Source organism: Chiloscyllium punctatum, chromosome 4, assembly GCF_047496795.1.
Source record: "Chiloscyllium punctatum isolate Juve2018m chromosome 4, sChiPun1.3, whole genome shotgun sequence".
NCBI classification, from domain to species: Eukaryota; Metazoa; Chordata; class Chondrichthyes; order Orectolobiformes; family Hemiscylliidae; genus Chiloscyllium; species Chiloscyllium punctatum.
In genome coordinates this window covers 44,396,513-44,413,378 of record NC_092742.1, presented here as the reverse complement: position 1 = coordinate 44,413,378, position 16,866 = coordinate 44,396,513, and the positions used below count along the sequence as shown (strand labels likewise).

At 40.5% G+C, this 16,866-nt stretch overlaps 1 protein-coding gene across 9 annotated transcripts in view; it reads left to right on the top strand.

The window, feature by feature from the left end:
• eml1 (EMAP like 1) overlaps positions 1–16,866 on the top strand; it is a 253,491-nt gene that overhangs the window by 198,283 nt on the left and 38,342 nt on the right. For all 9 annotated transcript variants that reach the window (XR_011960435.1, XM_072568529.1, XM_072568532.1 and 6 more), the window contains 6 exons: positions 10,966–11,115; positions 11,545–11,614; positions 11,873–11,983; positions 12,080–12,175; positions 13,503–13,637; positions 14,770–14,869. Coding sequence is in view for 8 of the 9 variants with exons in the window: in XM_072568529.1 (XP_072424630.1) it covers positions 10,966–11,115; positions 11,545–11,614; positions 11,873–11,983; positions 12,080–12,175; positions 13,503–13,637; positions 14,770–14,869 (662 nt within the window). In the remaining variant the exon portion in view is untranslated. The remainder of the gene's footprint in view (positions 1–10,965; positions 11,116–11,544; positions 11,615–11,872; positions 11,984–12,079; positions 12,176–13,502; positions 13,638–14,769; positions 14,870–16,866) is intronic.

The window sequence follows — 16,866 nt, the reverse complement described above, 5'->3', positions numbered from 1 at the left end:
AGGTCTTATTATGACACTGTTTTATGCAATTTGTATTACACCAACTCAGTGTCTAACTGTTTAATTGTTGCACACACTTCTCCACTAGCCTGCCATAACTATAAAGGAAATCTACAGAAAAGGTGGTACAACTGCAGGCACATTATCTCAATGATCACCTTCCAGAGTTGGATTGGTCAGTCAGGAGGAACTCCATGGAATCTCTATTTCACAATAAAATGATTATATTAAACTTGGAAGCACCATAAACATAGAAATAGGAGCGGGACTGCCATTCAGCCCTTCATGCCAGCTCTGCCATTCAACATGATCATGACTTATCATCCAACTCAGTACCCTGTTCCTGCTTTCTCTCCATACCCTTTTGAATATTTTGGCCTTAGAAATGAATGAATTCCTTGAAAACATGGAATAATTTGGCCTCAACCATTTTCTGTGGCAGAGAATGTCACTGGTTTGCCACTCTTCAGGAGAAGATGTTTCTCATTGTCTCCGCCCTACCCTATTTCTTTAAATGAAGACCTTGATTCTGGACTCCTTGGTCATTGAGAACATCCTTCCTGCATTTATTCTGTCTAGACTTGTTAGAATTTTATGGGTGAGATCCCCTCTCATTCTAAACTTAAATGAAATAATCCTAATGGATCCTGTCTCCCTTCATACGTCAGTCTATCCAAACCAGGAATCAGTCTGGCAAACCTTTGTTGCACTCCTTCCATAGCCAGAACATCCATCCTCAGATAAGGAGACCAAAACTGCATTCAGTACGCTAGGTAGTGATCCCACCAAGGCCCTGTACAATTGCAACAAGTTGTCCCTGCTCCTGTACACAAATCCTCTCACTATGAAGGTCAACATACCATTGTTCTTCTTTGATGCCGGCTGCATCTGCAATGATAGATGTACATGGACACCCAGGTCTTATTTCACCTCCCCCTTTTTAATCTATCGCCATTCCAAGAATAATCTGCTTTAGAGGTTTGCAAATAAAGCAGATAATTTCACATTTATTCACATTATATTTCATGTGCATACTCACTCAACTTGTCCAGATCACACTGAAGCATCTTTACATCCTCCTCACAGCTCACCCTTCCACCCAACTTTGTGTCGTTTGCAAACTCGGAGATATTAGATTTAGTTCCCTCATCTAAATTATTATTATATATTGTGAATACCTGAGTTTCAAGCACTGATCCCTGTGATACTGTACTAGTCACTGGCAACCACTCTGTAAAAGACCCATTTATTCCTACTGTTTGTTTCCTGTATGCCAACAAGTTCTCTATTCATGGTCAGTATACTATTCCCAATACTACACACTTTAATTTTATCTCTAATCCCTTTTGTGGGAGTTTATTGAAAGCCTTCTGAAAGTCTAAGTAAACCACATGGGCCGGGTCCTCCCTAACAACTCTATGAGGTACATCCTCGAAAGATTCCAGTAAATTTGTTAGATATGATGTCTCTTTCGGAAATCCACACTGATTATGTCAGTTTCTGTCACTGTTTTCCAAGTGTTCTGCAATTAAATCTTTTATAATGTACTCTAGCATTTTCCCCACTACCAATGTCACGTTAACAGATCTATAGTTCTCTATCTCTTCCCTTCCTTTTTTTCAATAGTGGGATTACATTAGATAACCTCCAATCCAAAGGAACTATTCTAGAATCTACAGAACCTTAAAAGATGACCATCAATGCATCCACTATTTCTAAGGGCACTTTTTGAAGTATTAAGTAGTGATGTAAATTATTGGACTCTGGGAATTTATTTGGCCTTTAATCCCATTAATTTCCCTGACACCATTTCCCCATTAATACTGATTTCCTACAGTTCCTCCTTCTCACTAAACAAGCGATCTCTCGACATTTAGAGTCATAGAGTCATAGAGATGTACAGCATGGAAACAGACCCTTTGGTCCACCCGTCCATGCCGACCAGATATCCCAACCCAATCTAGTCCCATCTGCCAGCACCCGGTCCATATCCCTCCAAACCCTTCCTATTCATATATTCATCCAAATGCCTCTTAAATGTTGCAATTGTACCAGCCTCCACCACATCCTCTGGCAGCTCATTCCATACATGTACCACCCTCTGCGTGAAAAAGTTGCCCCTTAGGTCTCTTTTATATCTTTCCCCTCTCACCCTAAACCTATGCCCTCTAGTTCTGGACTCCCTGACCCCAGGAAAAAGACTTTGTCTATTTATCCTATCCATGCCTCTCATAATTTTGTAAACATCTATAAGGTCTCCCCTCAGCCTCTGATGCTCCAGGGAAAACAGCCCCAGCATGGTCGACCTCTCCTTATAGCTTAGATCCTCCAACCCAACAACATCCTTGTGAAATTTGGAAGGGTTTAGAAAAGATTTACAACATCTTTCCGATAGGAAGGAGACCAGAATTGCATGCGATATTCCATCAGTGGCCTAACCAATGTCCTGTACAGCCGCAACATGACCTCCCAACTCCTGTACTCAATACTCTGACCAATAAAGGAAAGCGTACCAAACGCCTTCTTCACTATCCTATATAACTGCGATTCCACTTTCAAGGAGCTACGTACCTGCACTCCAAGGTCTCTTTGTTCAGCAACACACCCTAGGATCTTACCATTAAGTGTATAAGTCCTGCTAAGATTTGCTTTCCCAAAATGCTGCACCTCGCATTTATCTGAATTAAACTCCATCTGCCACTCCTCAGCCCATTGGCCCATCTGGTCCAGATCCTGTTATAATCTGAGGTAACCCTCTTCACTGTGCACTACACCTCCAATTTTGGTGTCATCTGCAAACTTACTAACTGTACTTCCTATGCTTGCATCCAAATCATTTATGTAAATGACAAAAAGTAGAGGACCCAGCACCAATCCTTGTGGCACTCCACTGGTCACAGGCCTCCAGTCTGAAAAACAACCCTCCACCACCACCCTCTGTCTTCTACCTTTGAGCCAGTTCTGTATCCAAATGGCTAATTCTCCCTTTGCTCCATGAGATCTAACTTTGCTAAACGGTCTCCCATGGGGAACCTTGTCGAATGCCTTACTGAAGTCCATATAGATCACATTTACTGCTCTGTTCTCATCAATCCTCTTTGTTACTTCTTCAAAAAACTCAATCAAGTTTTTGAGACATGATTTTCCACGCACAAAGCCATGTTGACTATCCCGAATCAGTCCTTGCCTTTCCAAATACATGTACATCCTGTCCCTCAGGATTCCCTCCAACAACATGTTCACCACCAAGGGCATTATTTATGTCCTTATTTATAAAGACAGAACCAAAATATGTATTTAATTATTCTGCCTCCATTGTAACTTGCCCAGTTTCCGATTATAAGGAACTACATTTGGCTTTCTCTTCACATAAGAATTGGAGCTTTTACAATCTGTTTAAATGTTCCCCATGAGCTTCCTCTGTTTTCTTCCTCTTTAATCCTTTGTCCTCCATCACTGAAAAGAAACTGTGAAACCTCAGAAGGATACAGCTGGCAGATGAAGTGCAGTGTGGAGAAATGTAAGTGATGCATTTTGGCAGGAAGAACATGGAAAGATAATATAAAATAAAATCTACAACTCTTGAAGGGGAACTGGAGCAAAGAGGCTTGCATGTATATGTGTAAAAGGCATTAAAGATGGCAGGTATGGATGAGAGTGTAGTTATTAAAGCATACAGTACCCCAGGCTTAATTGATAGGAGTATAGCATACAACAGCAAGTAGATTATGTTAAAGTTGTAAAAGACACTAATTCAGCATCAGCTGGAGTATTGAGTCTAGTTCTGTGTGTCACATTATGGGAAGGACGTGAAGGTATTGGAGAGGGTGAAGTAAAGTCTCACAAGAATGGTTTTAAGGATGAGGAACTTCAAATGTGAAGATAGACTGGAGAAATTGAAGTCAATTTCTCTGGAGAAGAGAAAGCTAAGAGAAGATCTCATTGGAGTATTCAGAATCCTGAGGGGTCAGGATGGAATTGAAAAGGAGAAAATGTTCCCACTTGTGGAAGGGTCAAGAACAAAAGGATGCAGATTGGAAAAGAAGCAAAAGTGACATTACAGAAAACTTCACTCAGCAAGAGGTTAAGATCTGGAGTGCATTGCCTGAGAATTTGATAAAGTGAGGTTTAAGTTGAGTCTTTCTAAGGGAATTAGCTGTGTTGTTTGAAAAGGAACAATGTGCAGGAATACAGGGAGAAATGTTGGAGAATGGCACTAAATGAAATGCTCATTCAGAGAGAAAGTGCAGAAACAAGTGACTAAATGGCCTCCTTCTGCACTGTAATAATTCTGTGATTGATCCTGTAGTCTTCTAACCATTTTCCGACATGACCATCGTTGCCAAGTAAATGTTCAATGTATGGTATTCAAAATATCATGGTATTCAGATATCTAAGGATATAACTCAGAGAGTTAGGGCATCTTTTTTTTAAAGGAACGTCTCCTTTTTATTCATTTATGATTTAGTGTACAACTGAAGTTCTCTAGAGGAAAGCAATTAGTCGTACTTTCCTATCTTCTCATGCTGCTGTAAGACAAATGGTTCACATGTTTCAGATGTTTCTGATATCCATTTTCGCCTACTTTAAAACTAAACATAAACTTTGATCAGAAAGAAAGAGTTTAAAGCAAGTTATTTGCATGAACACAAAAATCAAGTTGCACTATGCTGCTTCTTTTTTAACATGTTGATGCATTATGAGTGTCTTTGGTAAGGCTAGCATTTATTAACTATCCCGAATTGACCATGAACTACGAGTGACATGGTGGCTCAGTGGTTAGCACTACTGCCTCACAGCATGAGGGACCTGAGTGCATTCCCACATTCGAGTGACTGTATGTGTGAAGTTTGAATGTTCTTGCTGCGCAGGTTAAGTGAATTGACCATACTAAATTGTGCATAGTGTCCAGGGATGTGCAGACTGGGTGGATTAGCCATTGGAAATGCATGGTTTGGGTGGGATGTTCTTCACAGGGTTAGTATGGACTTGATAGACCAAATGGCCTTCTTCCATACTGTAGGAATTCTCTGAATGAATCAGTTGGCTATTATAGAGGTCAGTTAAGAGTCAAGCATATGCGTACGCAAACAAGAAGGGGGAGTTTCTATCCTTTAAGCATGTTATTGAATCTGATGGGTTTTTACATCAATGATAACTTTATTGTTACTATTAACGAGACTAGTTTTCACTTCTAGATTTTACAAATTCAAGTTAAATTCCACCAGTTATTATGGTGGGATTTGAACCAGCATCACCACAACATTAGCCTGGATCTGGTGAATTGCTCATCCAGTGATATTACCACTACACCACCAACTTGTTGTCAGCCTGAAAGATCCAATTGTTTTCTTTTAGGCTAAAGTGCATTAAACTAGGTACATGAATTTTTAAATAAAAGTACAGAAATAGCTCCCAGACATCCAAAACAAAACCAGAAATGCTAGAAAAACTCAATAATTCAGGCAGAATCTCTGAAATTAAAAACAGAGTGTCATTTCTCAGGTTAATGACATTTCATCAGAATGCTTTTATAGAATCTTTTTTTAAAAATTTCTCCCTGTATTGTTGGGAGTACTAGCAAGGTTATGTGCCCTTCCCGAGTGGTCTTCAGTTAGAGTAATAGAAAAAAAAAGCTGGAATTCCACTGAGCTACATACAGGCAAATCCCTGCATTATTTAGAGGAATATACAGAAAAAAAGAATTTGTCTGATTCTTTGCCTTTGTTTTCCCCTCATAAATGTTTTTAAAGAGCCCGGTGTAGAGATTATAACAAGGTCAGCCAGGTGGGCCGCCTCAAATATGAGTTCCCTGATTGGGGCTGTTAATCTGGTCCAATCAGGGAGCCCTGGCTGACGTATAAGGACAGGAGTGTCAGAGTTTCAGCTCACTCTGAGAGATGGCTCTGAGGAAACTGGATCAGTGTCAGGAACTCTCCACGTGTAAATAAAGGGTGACATAGTGACAGGATACCAGCCTTTGTGCGGTTATTGCAGTGGCAATGAGAGAAAAGTATGCTCCTGATGAAATCCACTTGCAAGAGTTGTTTTTGACTTAGGGAAAGCATTTCTGGCATCGTGCCATCATTTGGGAAGTTTGACTTGTTCGATCCTGCTGTTGGAGATTGGGTCCAGTAAGTGCAAGGAATGCGTTACTTTTTCTAAATAAATAACCAGAGCAGATGAAAAGTAATGAGTAATTCTGCCAGCTCATGGATCTGCAGCTTTTTCAGTTATCAGGAGCCTAACTTACCCTGAGGCACCAGAGACAAAAATGTTTCAAGAGTACTCAAGGGTGACATGGTGGCGCAGTGGTTAGCACTGCTGCCTCACAATACCAGGGACCTGGGTTTGATTCCAGCCCCAGGCAACTGTCTGTATGGAGTTTGCACATTCTCCCTGTATATGTATGGGTTTTTTTTTGGGTGCTCCTGTTTCATCCCACATTCCAAAGATGTGCAAGTTAGGTGAACTGGCCATGCTAAATTGCCCAGGGATGTGTAGGTTAGGGCTAAATGTAGGGTGGGTTTCTCTTTGGAGGGCCAGTGTGGACTTGTTGGGCTGGATGGCCTGTTTCCTCACTGTGGGGTTTCTATGATAATAAGGTTACAGATTTAGTTAAGGAATATTATGACCCCAAGCCTCCTCTAGTTCTGAGACACTATTGGTTTTACTCAGCAATTTGAGAACCTAGAGAATCCATTTCAGGACTTTCGACAAGGTTAAGATGATTAGCAGAGGCATGTGATTTTGGTTTAATCTGAAGTGAGATACTGAGAGACCATTTGGTATGTGGGATTAACGATGTAACTATGCAAAATCCCCCTCTAGCTGAAGCCCAACTGGACTTCAAACAGGTACTGGCTTTGTCATTGGAAAATGTAGCTAGTGGAGCATATGAGTTGCAGGTATTCTGATGGAAGTGAACACCCTCACCAGTCTGACTGAGCTTGGAGAACACCATTTGAGTGAAGGCAATTGCATAGCCTCACTCAGGACATATCCTGAACAGACGGACTCTAGGTCCACCCACAGCAAAACCCCAAAACAAAGCCAATCCTCAGCCAAATGGTTAACATTTTCCTCAGGATTGGGTTGGCAGGCCATAGTCGTTGCTGCCATATACGGAGTTGAGAGAGCGAAAAACTCCCACTATACCTAAATGGAGTAAGAGAACTCATTGGCTGGTTTCCAGGAGAGTGTACACTTTGGAAAGTCCACCTAAGTACAGCTATTTTGAACAATTAAATTGGTTAGCTACATGCAAATCAGAACCAATCAAAATAAACATCTGATTAAATGGTCAACAGGCTCCAAAGGAGGTTGATATCGGTGTGGCCGTTTCGGTGATTGCAGAACCAGTCTTTTAACAAAATTCAATGACAGTGATCACAACTCCATGACTTTTACTATACTCATGCAGAGGATAGGTGCAGATGGTATGGGAAAGTATTTAATTGGGGGACGGGCTTAAGGCTGAGGAGGCAAGGATCAGACAGGGCTTTAGAGGGTTACAAGGTAGCCAGGAAGGAACTGAGGAATAGATTTAGGAGAGCAAGAAGGGTCATGGAAAAGCTTTAGTGGGTAGGATTAAGGAAAACGCTAACGCATTCTACACTTATGTGCGGAACAAGAGGATGGCCAGAGGGAGGATCAGTCATTTTCCCAGGGTGGAAATGTCTAACATGAGAGGGCATAATTTTAAGTTGATTGAGGAAGGTTTAGGGGAGATGTCAGAGGTAGGTTCTTTACTCAGAGAGTGGTGGGTGTGTGGAATTCACTGCCAGCAGTGATAGTAGTGTCAGATACATTAGGGACATGGAAATTTTTTGGGAAAGTCTAGGGACTATCAAAGGAACCAATGCCAACTTGCATGTTGATCAGGAAGCAATACCACGAGTCTGAAAGCTCCATCCCCCTCCCACCTCCCCAAGTGCCATTTGCTGTATGGGCAAAGTCGAGGAAGAAATTGGAAGGCTGGAGAGCGAAGGAATCCTCAAACCTGTCCAGTTTGCAGAATGGGCAGCACCGGTCATACAGATTGTGAAGCCTGAACAGTCAGTTTGCCATTGTGTGGATTTTAAACAAACAGTAAACTGCTTTTTGCAGCTGGATAAATACCCAATCCCTCACAGAGAGGATATCTATGCAAAGCTGGCAGGGAGGCTGTCATTCACAAAGCTGGACGTGAGCCATGTATACTTGCAATTGTGGTTAGATGAGGATTTCCAGAAGTATGCTACAATTAATATTCATAAGGGTTTGTACCAATATACCAGATTGTCATTTGGGATATTGTCAGTCTGTGCCATTTTTCAGCATATGATAGACAAAACTTTACAAGGTCTATCCCAGGTCGCCATTTATCTGAATGATGTGCTAACAATACCGAAGAGCAATAAGGAGCACTTAGAGAACTTGTACATAGTTGCTAAATGCTTTTCCCAGACAGCTGTATGCCCCAGAAGGGAAAATGTGGGTCTCTGGCACCCCAAGTGACCTAGTTGGGCTGCAGAGTCAAACAAGACTCGGTTACACCTGTTGGAAGATAAAGTGAGGGTGATCAAAGCTGGCCCGGCTTCCACGTCTGTAGCGGAGCTTCAGTCTTTCCTTGGGTTGGTGAATTGTTACAGAAAGCTCATGCATAACTTGGCTTCCATCCCTGGCACTTCTGTATCAACTCTTAAAAAAAGGTCAGTCTTGGAAATGTTCATGTAACCAAACCATAACTTTCAGGGAAGTGAAGAAACAGCTATCATCCTCTAATGTGTTGGCTCACTCCGATCCTAAGTGAGATCTGTATTGACATGCAATGCCTCCCTGTACAGCAGGGCAATGTTAGCTCATAGGTGTCCTAATGGAGAGGAATTCCCAATAGTGAATGTGTCCACTTTGTTTAATGCAGAGTGTAAAATGCCCAGATAGAGAAGGAACGTTTGGAGGTTATATGTGAAATCAGGGAGTTCCACCAATACCTTTTTTGGATATAAATTTGTAATAATAATGGACAACAAATCCCTGCTAATGTCTACATAAAGAGAAGAAGACAGTGTTCCCTATTGCTTCTGCTCATTGGTGAGCTCTCATAGTGCATATACTTACAAATTGGAACAACATCTGGGAGGCCCAGCGGCAAATGCGGATGCAGTGAGCCGCCTCCCACTGGCAGTGGTACCACTACTGGAAGAGTCCATAATGGTTTTAAATTCTTTGGATACACTTCCAGTCACAGCTGACAATATCAGACTGAAACATCTGGTGATGTTGGGGGAAACCAAAGGGCCGTCACAACCAGAAATGAAACCATTTTGGACCCAGAAAGACCAGATCACAGTGACCAGTGGTGGACAGTATATTATTAAGGGGAGCAAGAGTAATTGTCCTGAGCAAAGGTCACTGCTAAATAATGCTTAACTCCACCAGGGCCATCCAGGGGGTTCCAAAATGAAGGTGTCGGCACGAGGTTATGTCTGGTGGCTAGGATTGGATTCAGACATACCTGCATTGGTAGAGCAGTGCTCAGAGTACCAAAAAGGACAAAAATTACTGCCAGCATCTCCCCCATATTCATGGGAATGGCTGGGTAAACCCCAGACCTATTCAGCTCCTTTCATGCGCTCAATGTTCTTCGTCATTGTGGACGCCCTCTCAAAGTAGCTGGAGGTGCATAGAATTCATTCATCAATGATAGAAAAACTGCACACATCTTTTGCAATATACAGACTTCTGGAAGTGTTGGTCAAGATACTGGGCCACTGTTTACCAGCAGGAAATTCAAGTATTTCCTAAAGTCGAGTAGCATTTGACATATCAGGATAACTCCATGCCGTACATAACTCAATGGTCTGGCAGAAAGAGCAATCGAAAATTTGAAGGCAGGCTTAAAGAACCAGCCTACCACTTCACTAGATGCCAAACTGTCCTGGTTCCTATTTAACTACAAGACCACCCCTCATACAACTTCAGGCACAGCTTCGAGAATTGCTAATGGGGAGAAGACTCCGTACCAAGTTAAATCTGTTCTTCCCTGACATGGGGAAGAGGGTAAAATGGCATTAGGAATGCCAATGCCAGGCATAAGACTCCACTAAGCGAGAGACACACTTTTCTTCAGGGGACAAAGTTTGGTGTAGGAACTACTGGAATGGCTCTGCATGGGTAAGAGGCATACTTGATGAGAGGTCAGGTCCGGTGATGTATAAAGTTTGGGTACGTGTGAGGTTCCTGAACAAGTACATGGACCATCTGAAAGCTGCCAACTTGCAAACAGTGTCAGAACAAAACACACCCAGCTCCTTGAATGCCTTTCTGACTGTTCTGGAGCCTGTGGGTTTTACCCTGTCCATCATGCCTTGAAGATACCTTGGAATCTGTGATGGAATTAATTTCTTCCGAGACCCTCCGGGCACAAGAGGTGAGATACTGTGTGTTACATACTGCCCGTATCAGAGGCAGAGTTGGAGGAACCTGATCTGATGCTAAACCGCCCCAGGAGGAGCTACAGAAAAAAAAGAACCAGCCTAGATCCTCATTCTCAGGGTGTAGGGATGTAGTGATTGTAACGAGGTCAGCCTGCTGGACTTCATAGAATATGATTTCCCTGGTTGGACCATATTAACAGCTCCAATCAGAGCATCCTGGATGACACATTTAACAGGTGTATCAGAGGCTCTTGTTCACTCTGAGAGCTGGTTCTGATGGAGCTGGACCAGTGTCAAGGATTCGCCACATGTAAATAAAGGGTGACTGGGTGATGGGTTACTGACCTCTGTGGAGTTATTTCAACCAGCTTTTAGCTATTAATTGAAAAAACAATCTTGCTTTTCAAAGTTTTCATAACCAATACTTATGACACCAACATTACGTCCTTTAACTTGATAATGAAAATGTAATTTAAAGTTTCTCTTGCCCTTTGTGAAGCTTTTCACCAGTTCCTCCAGTTAATATCCTTGACCAGTCTATCAGTTATGGTTATCGAGGTCGGGATTGCCGCTGTAACCTTTATCTTCTGCCAACGGGTGAGATTGTGTATTTCATTGCTTCTGTGGTTGTACTATACAATGTAGAGGAACAACTTCAGAGACATTACACCGGCCACAATGATGATGTCAAGTGGTAAGTTTTAGAAAATATGAATGTGGAGATGCCATAGTTCCATTTACTGCTTGTTGATGTGAACAGGAACTCCTTTTATCATTATCCTGTCAAATAATCCTGTATGTCGAATTAATCCTTCTTGGCCTGAGAGCAATTGAGTATTTTTATTTGCTGTAGTGGTGGTTTGTAATATTAACAATAAACTTGCTTGATGACGTCATGTTCCTGATGTACAAATAACTGTTTGCACTGATTTACTGAATGATCTCTCATGCTATGTCAGTGTGATTGTTTAAGGTAAAAATGCAAGTGCTAATGGCACTGAAAAATTACCAAGCAGTTAGCTGAGACTGATTTAATTATGGGCAGTAGCAAACCCAGTTAGGAATAATATGAGTCATGTCTTTGTCCATGCAACAGCTAACAGATGTTTTCTTCCTTTCATAGCCTTGCAGTTCACCCTGACAGGATCACCATAGCAACTGGTCAGGTAGCAGGGATAACCAAGGATGGAAATGTATGTGGTAATTTTTATTCATCTGAGTAACAGTTAATGTAAAGTGAAGTAGGACATGCAGGGACAGAATGCACCTCATTTACTTTGATTGGTGTTTCAATAATGGTCTCTGCATTGGTCTATTTGAAAGTATCACCACTTGTTTTAATGAAGCTTTAAACAGATAGTTTAAACTACAATAGTGGAATGAAGAACTCCTATGCTTGTATTGCTGTTGATACTGATGTGAAATGAACATGTCTCTACTTTTTTGCACAGCAAGCTGCCCCACATGTTCGAATCTGGGACTCTGTTAGTCTGAATACACTGCACACAATTGGAACAGGGTTCTTTGATCGGTCAGTCACCTGTATTGCCTTCTCAAAGTCAGTAAGTGTCAGGAAATATTCACTAAATAGAACTGTTTCTGATAAACACTGTAGAAAATTTTGTTATGTGTATACTTTCATTCTATTTCATTTTAAGAATGGAGGCTGTACCTTGTGCGCAGTGGATGATTCTAATGACCATGTCCTTTCAGTATGGGATTGGCAGAAAGTTGAGAGACTTGGTGATATTAAGGTATATTCTTTCTAAATTTTTTTTATGGCTGTATTATTGCAAATATATTTAATTATTGCGTTTAATTAGCTGTTTGGGCAGGATGATAATAATCATTATCAGTTATTTATATTGTAATCTATTCCCTCTGATTTTGTATTATTATTTCCTGGGGAGTGGAAGGGAGTGTGTATGAGGGAATTTGTAGGCTGCACTGGAAAACAGAGGCAACCTATAATTAAACTAGACACTGCATATCCAAAAAAAAATAAATGCAAGTATTGTATTTTGTAATTTATCAGTATGTGCATCACATCTCTATGATTCAATAACTTGCCATTTTGTCAAGCTTCCACACAGTTCCTAAAAGTCAGGCATTTAATTAAAAAGAGATGTGAAATAGGCAGACGTTTGCAGAATAATCCTGTTGACTTGCATTAATTTTCACATACGTTTTCTTGTAGAGCATATTGCAGTCACTTTCGGTCTTGTTCAGAAAACTCTGCGAGGATATTTCACATAAGATTAGTTAGTTTACTTACAGTGTGGAAACAGGCCCTTCGGCCCAACAAGTCCACACCGACCCGCTGAAGCATTACCCACCCATACCCCTAACCTAACACTACAGGCAATTTAGCATGGCCAATTCACCTGACCTGCACATCTTTGGACTGTGGGAGGAAACCGAAGCACCCGGAGGAAACCCACGCAGACACAGGGAGAATGTGCAAACTCCACACAGTCAGTCGCCTGAGGCAGGAATTGAACCCAGGTCTCTGGTGGTGTGAGGCAGCAGTGCTAACCACTGTGCTACCGTGCCGCCCAAATAACTTTGGGGAATATTGAATCATTTTACACTGAAAGTATGAGTTACCTTCCCTAATCTAGAAGCTACACAATAATTTTTAAAGCTTAGTTTCCCATCTGTACAGAGATGTTATTCCTAATAATATAATTCTAAGGCCATCTTTCATTAACTGAACTGCATTGAGTTTGCTTTCAGTGACAGAATATCGTTGCAAGTTATAGATGAATTTCTATTATTGAGTTTTTCAGTTTGTAGTTGAGGGGCAGGAATGTGAAGAATGGCCATTATTACTCTTTAGCAATTCCTTTCGGATTGGCTCAGTGGCAATAGCAACTGCTTGAGACCAACTTATACTCTCCTAAAAATAATGAAGGTATTCCAACAATTATAAAAGGAGGATCTAATAAATCAAATGTACAGACTGAGTTGAAGTAAGTATAAATCCAGAAATAGTGCCCCTGAAGTTAACTCTGTGTTGTGTATAATTGTTGGTTGCTTAGGAACAGTATATCAACGAGTATTCACTTATATCCTTGCCAGTGTTCAAATGAGCCAGTCTTTGCAGCAGATTTCCATCCAACAGAGACCAATGTTATTGTTACCTGTGGAAAATCACACATTTACTTTTGGATGCTCGAAGGAGGATCTTTCACAAAGAAACAAGGATTGTTTGAGGTAAGTTTATATTATATAAAAATTAGAAGCATGTGAGTTTATCAATTAAATAAATGCTTAACTGATACATCACTCCAAAAATATAACTTTGTAGCACTATTCAATCAGTTGTATTATTGTAGATATTTTCTAATCAAAATGTACAGTGATGTTAATACACACATATGGAGTGGATGGGAGTTGAACGCAGGACTCCTGTCTCACAGAAAGGGATAATACCAGTGCACCACAAAAGTCCCTTAGTTACATGATTATATACTTTCTTAGATAATGCAACTGTACTTATTAGACAAAAATGAATGACAAAACATAGATTGAATTTTAATCAGCATAATTCAACTGGAACCAAAACTAAAGGGAATGAGAATAATCCAGAAACCAGGTTACATCAATAATAGTGAGGCTTAACACTGAAATTTGCTACTATAATCGACAGGGTATGTATGTCAGTAATCTTGAACAAGAGTGTTGAATCTTTAGATACTTTATTTGTCTAGGCAATATGAGTGCGCAGTACTGTTTTGACTAGAATCAATCAATAGTGATGAAAATCAACTATATTATACAGATTAATTAGAACTAAATGGGATTTCAATGTTACTGTTTTTAGGAGATTTGCCCATTACCTTTCAACACTGTGTTCTAATCCAAGTTTTTTTTAAGTGAATGACTCATAATAGCAACACATTGTTTCCCAGGTAAAGAAATGAACTCCCGGCCATAGTCATAACTCATCTAATTCCTGACATTCAACAGAAATACTTGATAGAAATGTAGTAACAGTCAAGTTGAAGGCACTATAATAGGGCTATTTAGTGCCAATGGAGAGTGGACAAACCAGAAAACGACATTATAAAAGTAAATTGGCTTTGAAGTTTCCCTGAAATCGATTGACCATTAAATAATGTCAAATGTCTTCAAAACACTTCTGAGCATCAGATTTTCATTTTATATTTTCATGATTTAAAAAACATTGGGAAGGTCCTGGGGTGTGTGTGTGTGTGTGTGTGTGTGTGTGTGTGTGTGTGTATTACTTACAACAAATATTTGTTTGAAATTGCTTTAAAATATTGTATATTGTCAGAAAAAAAGTAATTCTGGGTACTATTTAAATGTATTTGTCTCACCATAGAAACATGAGAAACCAAAGTTTGTACTGTGTGCGACCTTTGCTGAGAATGGTGATACAATAACTGGGGATTCGAGTGGAAATATTCTAGTCTGGGGAAAAGGTGAGTTTTGAGGCGAATTTTACTTTGAGTCATATTCTAGTTCTGTTGTTCCTTTTCTTTTAAATTAGGGTGAAATCTGATTTTAATTTTAGCCATTAAATGCAAAGTTGCATTAAAGAAGATATTCACGAATAAAAAGATCACCACTTAATGCATAAAACAAGTCAGACATTGGACAATGTCCTTTCTTTAACAGATGCCCCTATGATTGTATTTCATAATTTGTAGCAATAATGGGGCTGAGAATAGAAATGATGAAGAAAGAATGGTAAGGCAACATGTCAGTGAGGACTATACCATTCTTTATTGTTCCATTCTTTTTAAGACTAGCCTCAGTGGATCTCTGATCTCCCCCATTTGGATGAGTTTGATTTCTGTGAAGGAGAAAAATGTAACAAAGCTCTTAATTGTAAAACTACACCCAAAACATATTTTGAATTAAATACAATTTTTTTGCTTGCCTCAAAGCTGGTGAGTTCTTTTAAAGTTCATCTGCTATGACACATTTCGATAGAAGGTAGGATTTGAATCCAGGTCCTCTGGCCTAAAGATAGATATACAACTACTGCACCCTTTTTTAAGTAAGCAAACATACACAGTACAACCTCGATTGTCCGAACATCAATTATCCGAATTTGGGATTATCCAAACAAGATCTCAAGGTACCGCAAAAATGGTATTAGGTGACCCAACATTCAGTTATCACTTAAATGGCATTATGGTGTGCATTGTTCGATAACCAGCACCCAAATTACTGCTTGTTTGTAATAGATTAGTTATCAGTTTAAACGCATTATGGCATGTATTGCCGGATAACTGAAGCATGTTTGGATAACTGGTACTCATAAATTACCATTGTTTATGATCAGATCAGTTACCCAAATGATTAGTTATCCAAACAAAATACACCCTGCCCGTCTCACTCAGATAATTGAGGTTGTATTGTAGATATCTTCTAATCAACTTGTTCAGAGAAGTTATTACGCTTCTTTGAAGCAGGTTGGATTTGAACCTTAGCCTCCTGGCTCAGAGGTAGAGACATTACCACTAAGCCACAAGATCCTATTTGGATGCAGGCAAATATGTATGCTGAGCTTTGCAGATATTTTCTAATCAAACTGTACAAAGATGTAACAACATATCTCTGCAGCAGGTGGGACTTGAACCTAGGTCAACTGGCTCAGAGGTAAGGACAGTACCACTACACCACAACAGCCCCTAAGCTATGCTGACTCAAAAGCCCATAACTTATGATGTATGGGATATTACAAGTAGTCCTATTACCACTGGCTAGGAAAGGATCATTTGCTACCCAAACCAGTATTTGGATTCTTAAATGAGTTGACACTGAGTGAGGGCAGGATCAAAGCCTTTTGTGAAATCTGCTGCTTGACTGGTCATCTCAGTCACCTAGGGTTGTATGTCTGATGCACCTACAGAAATCTCCAAAGAATCTTTATAGTGCAAATAGAGGCCATTCAGCCCATCAAGCCTGCGCTAACCCTCGAGAGAGCATCCCACCCCACCCTATCCCCGTACCCACGGTTACCATGGCTAACCCACCTAGCCTGCCCACAACACTGAACACTATGGATAATTTAGCATGGCCAGTCCACCTGACCAGCTCACCTCCAGATTTTGTGAAGATATCAGACTGTCCACAGGAAACCCACGCAGACAAGGGAAGAATGTGCAAACTCCACTCAGACAGTCACCGAAGGCTGGAACTGAACCCGGATCTCTAGCACTGTGAGGCAGCAGGGCTAACTACTGAGCCACCATGCAACCCCATGGCAGCCATGGAACTGTAGCCAACTAAAGAAGCAGCACCCACAGGAAAGGAAGAATAAATGTACACTATTATCTTGTATCCCATTAAAACAAAGCATCCATATGTTCTCCCAGAGTTTTGTTAATCCACCCAATGGAGTCCAGGCAACCCAATTGTTGTATGCTACAATTCTAACTCACTGGTTTATCCTACTTGAATTTAGTGG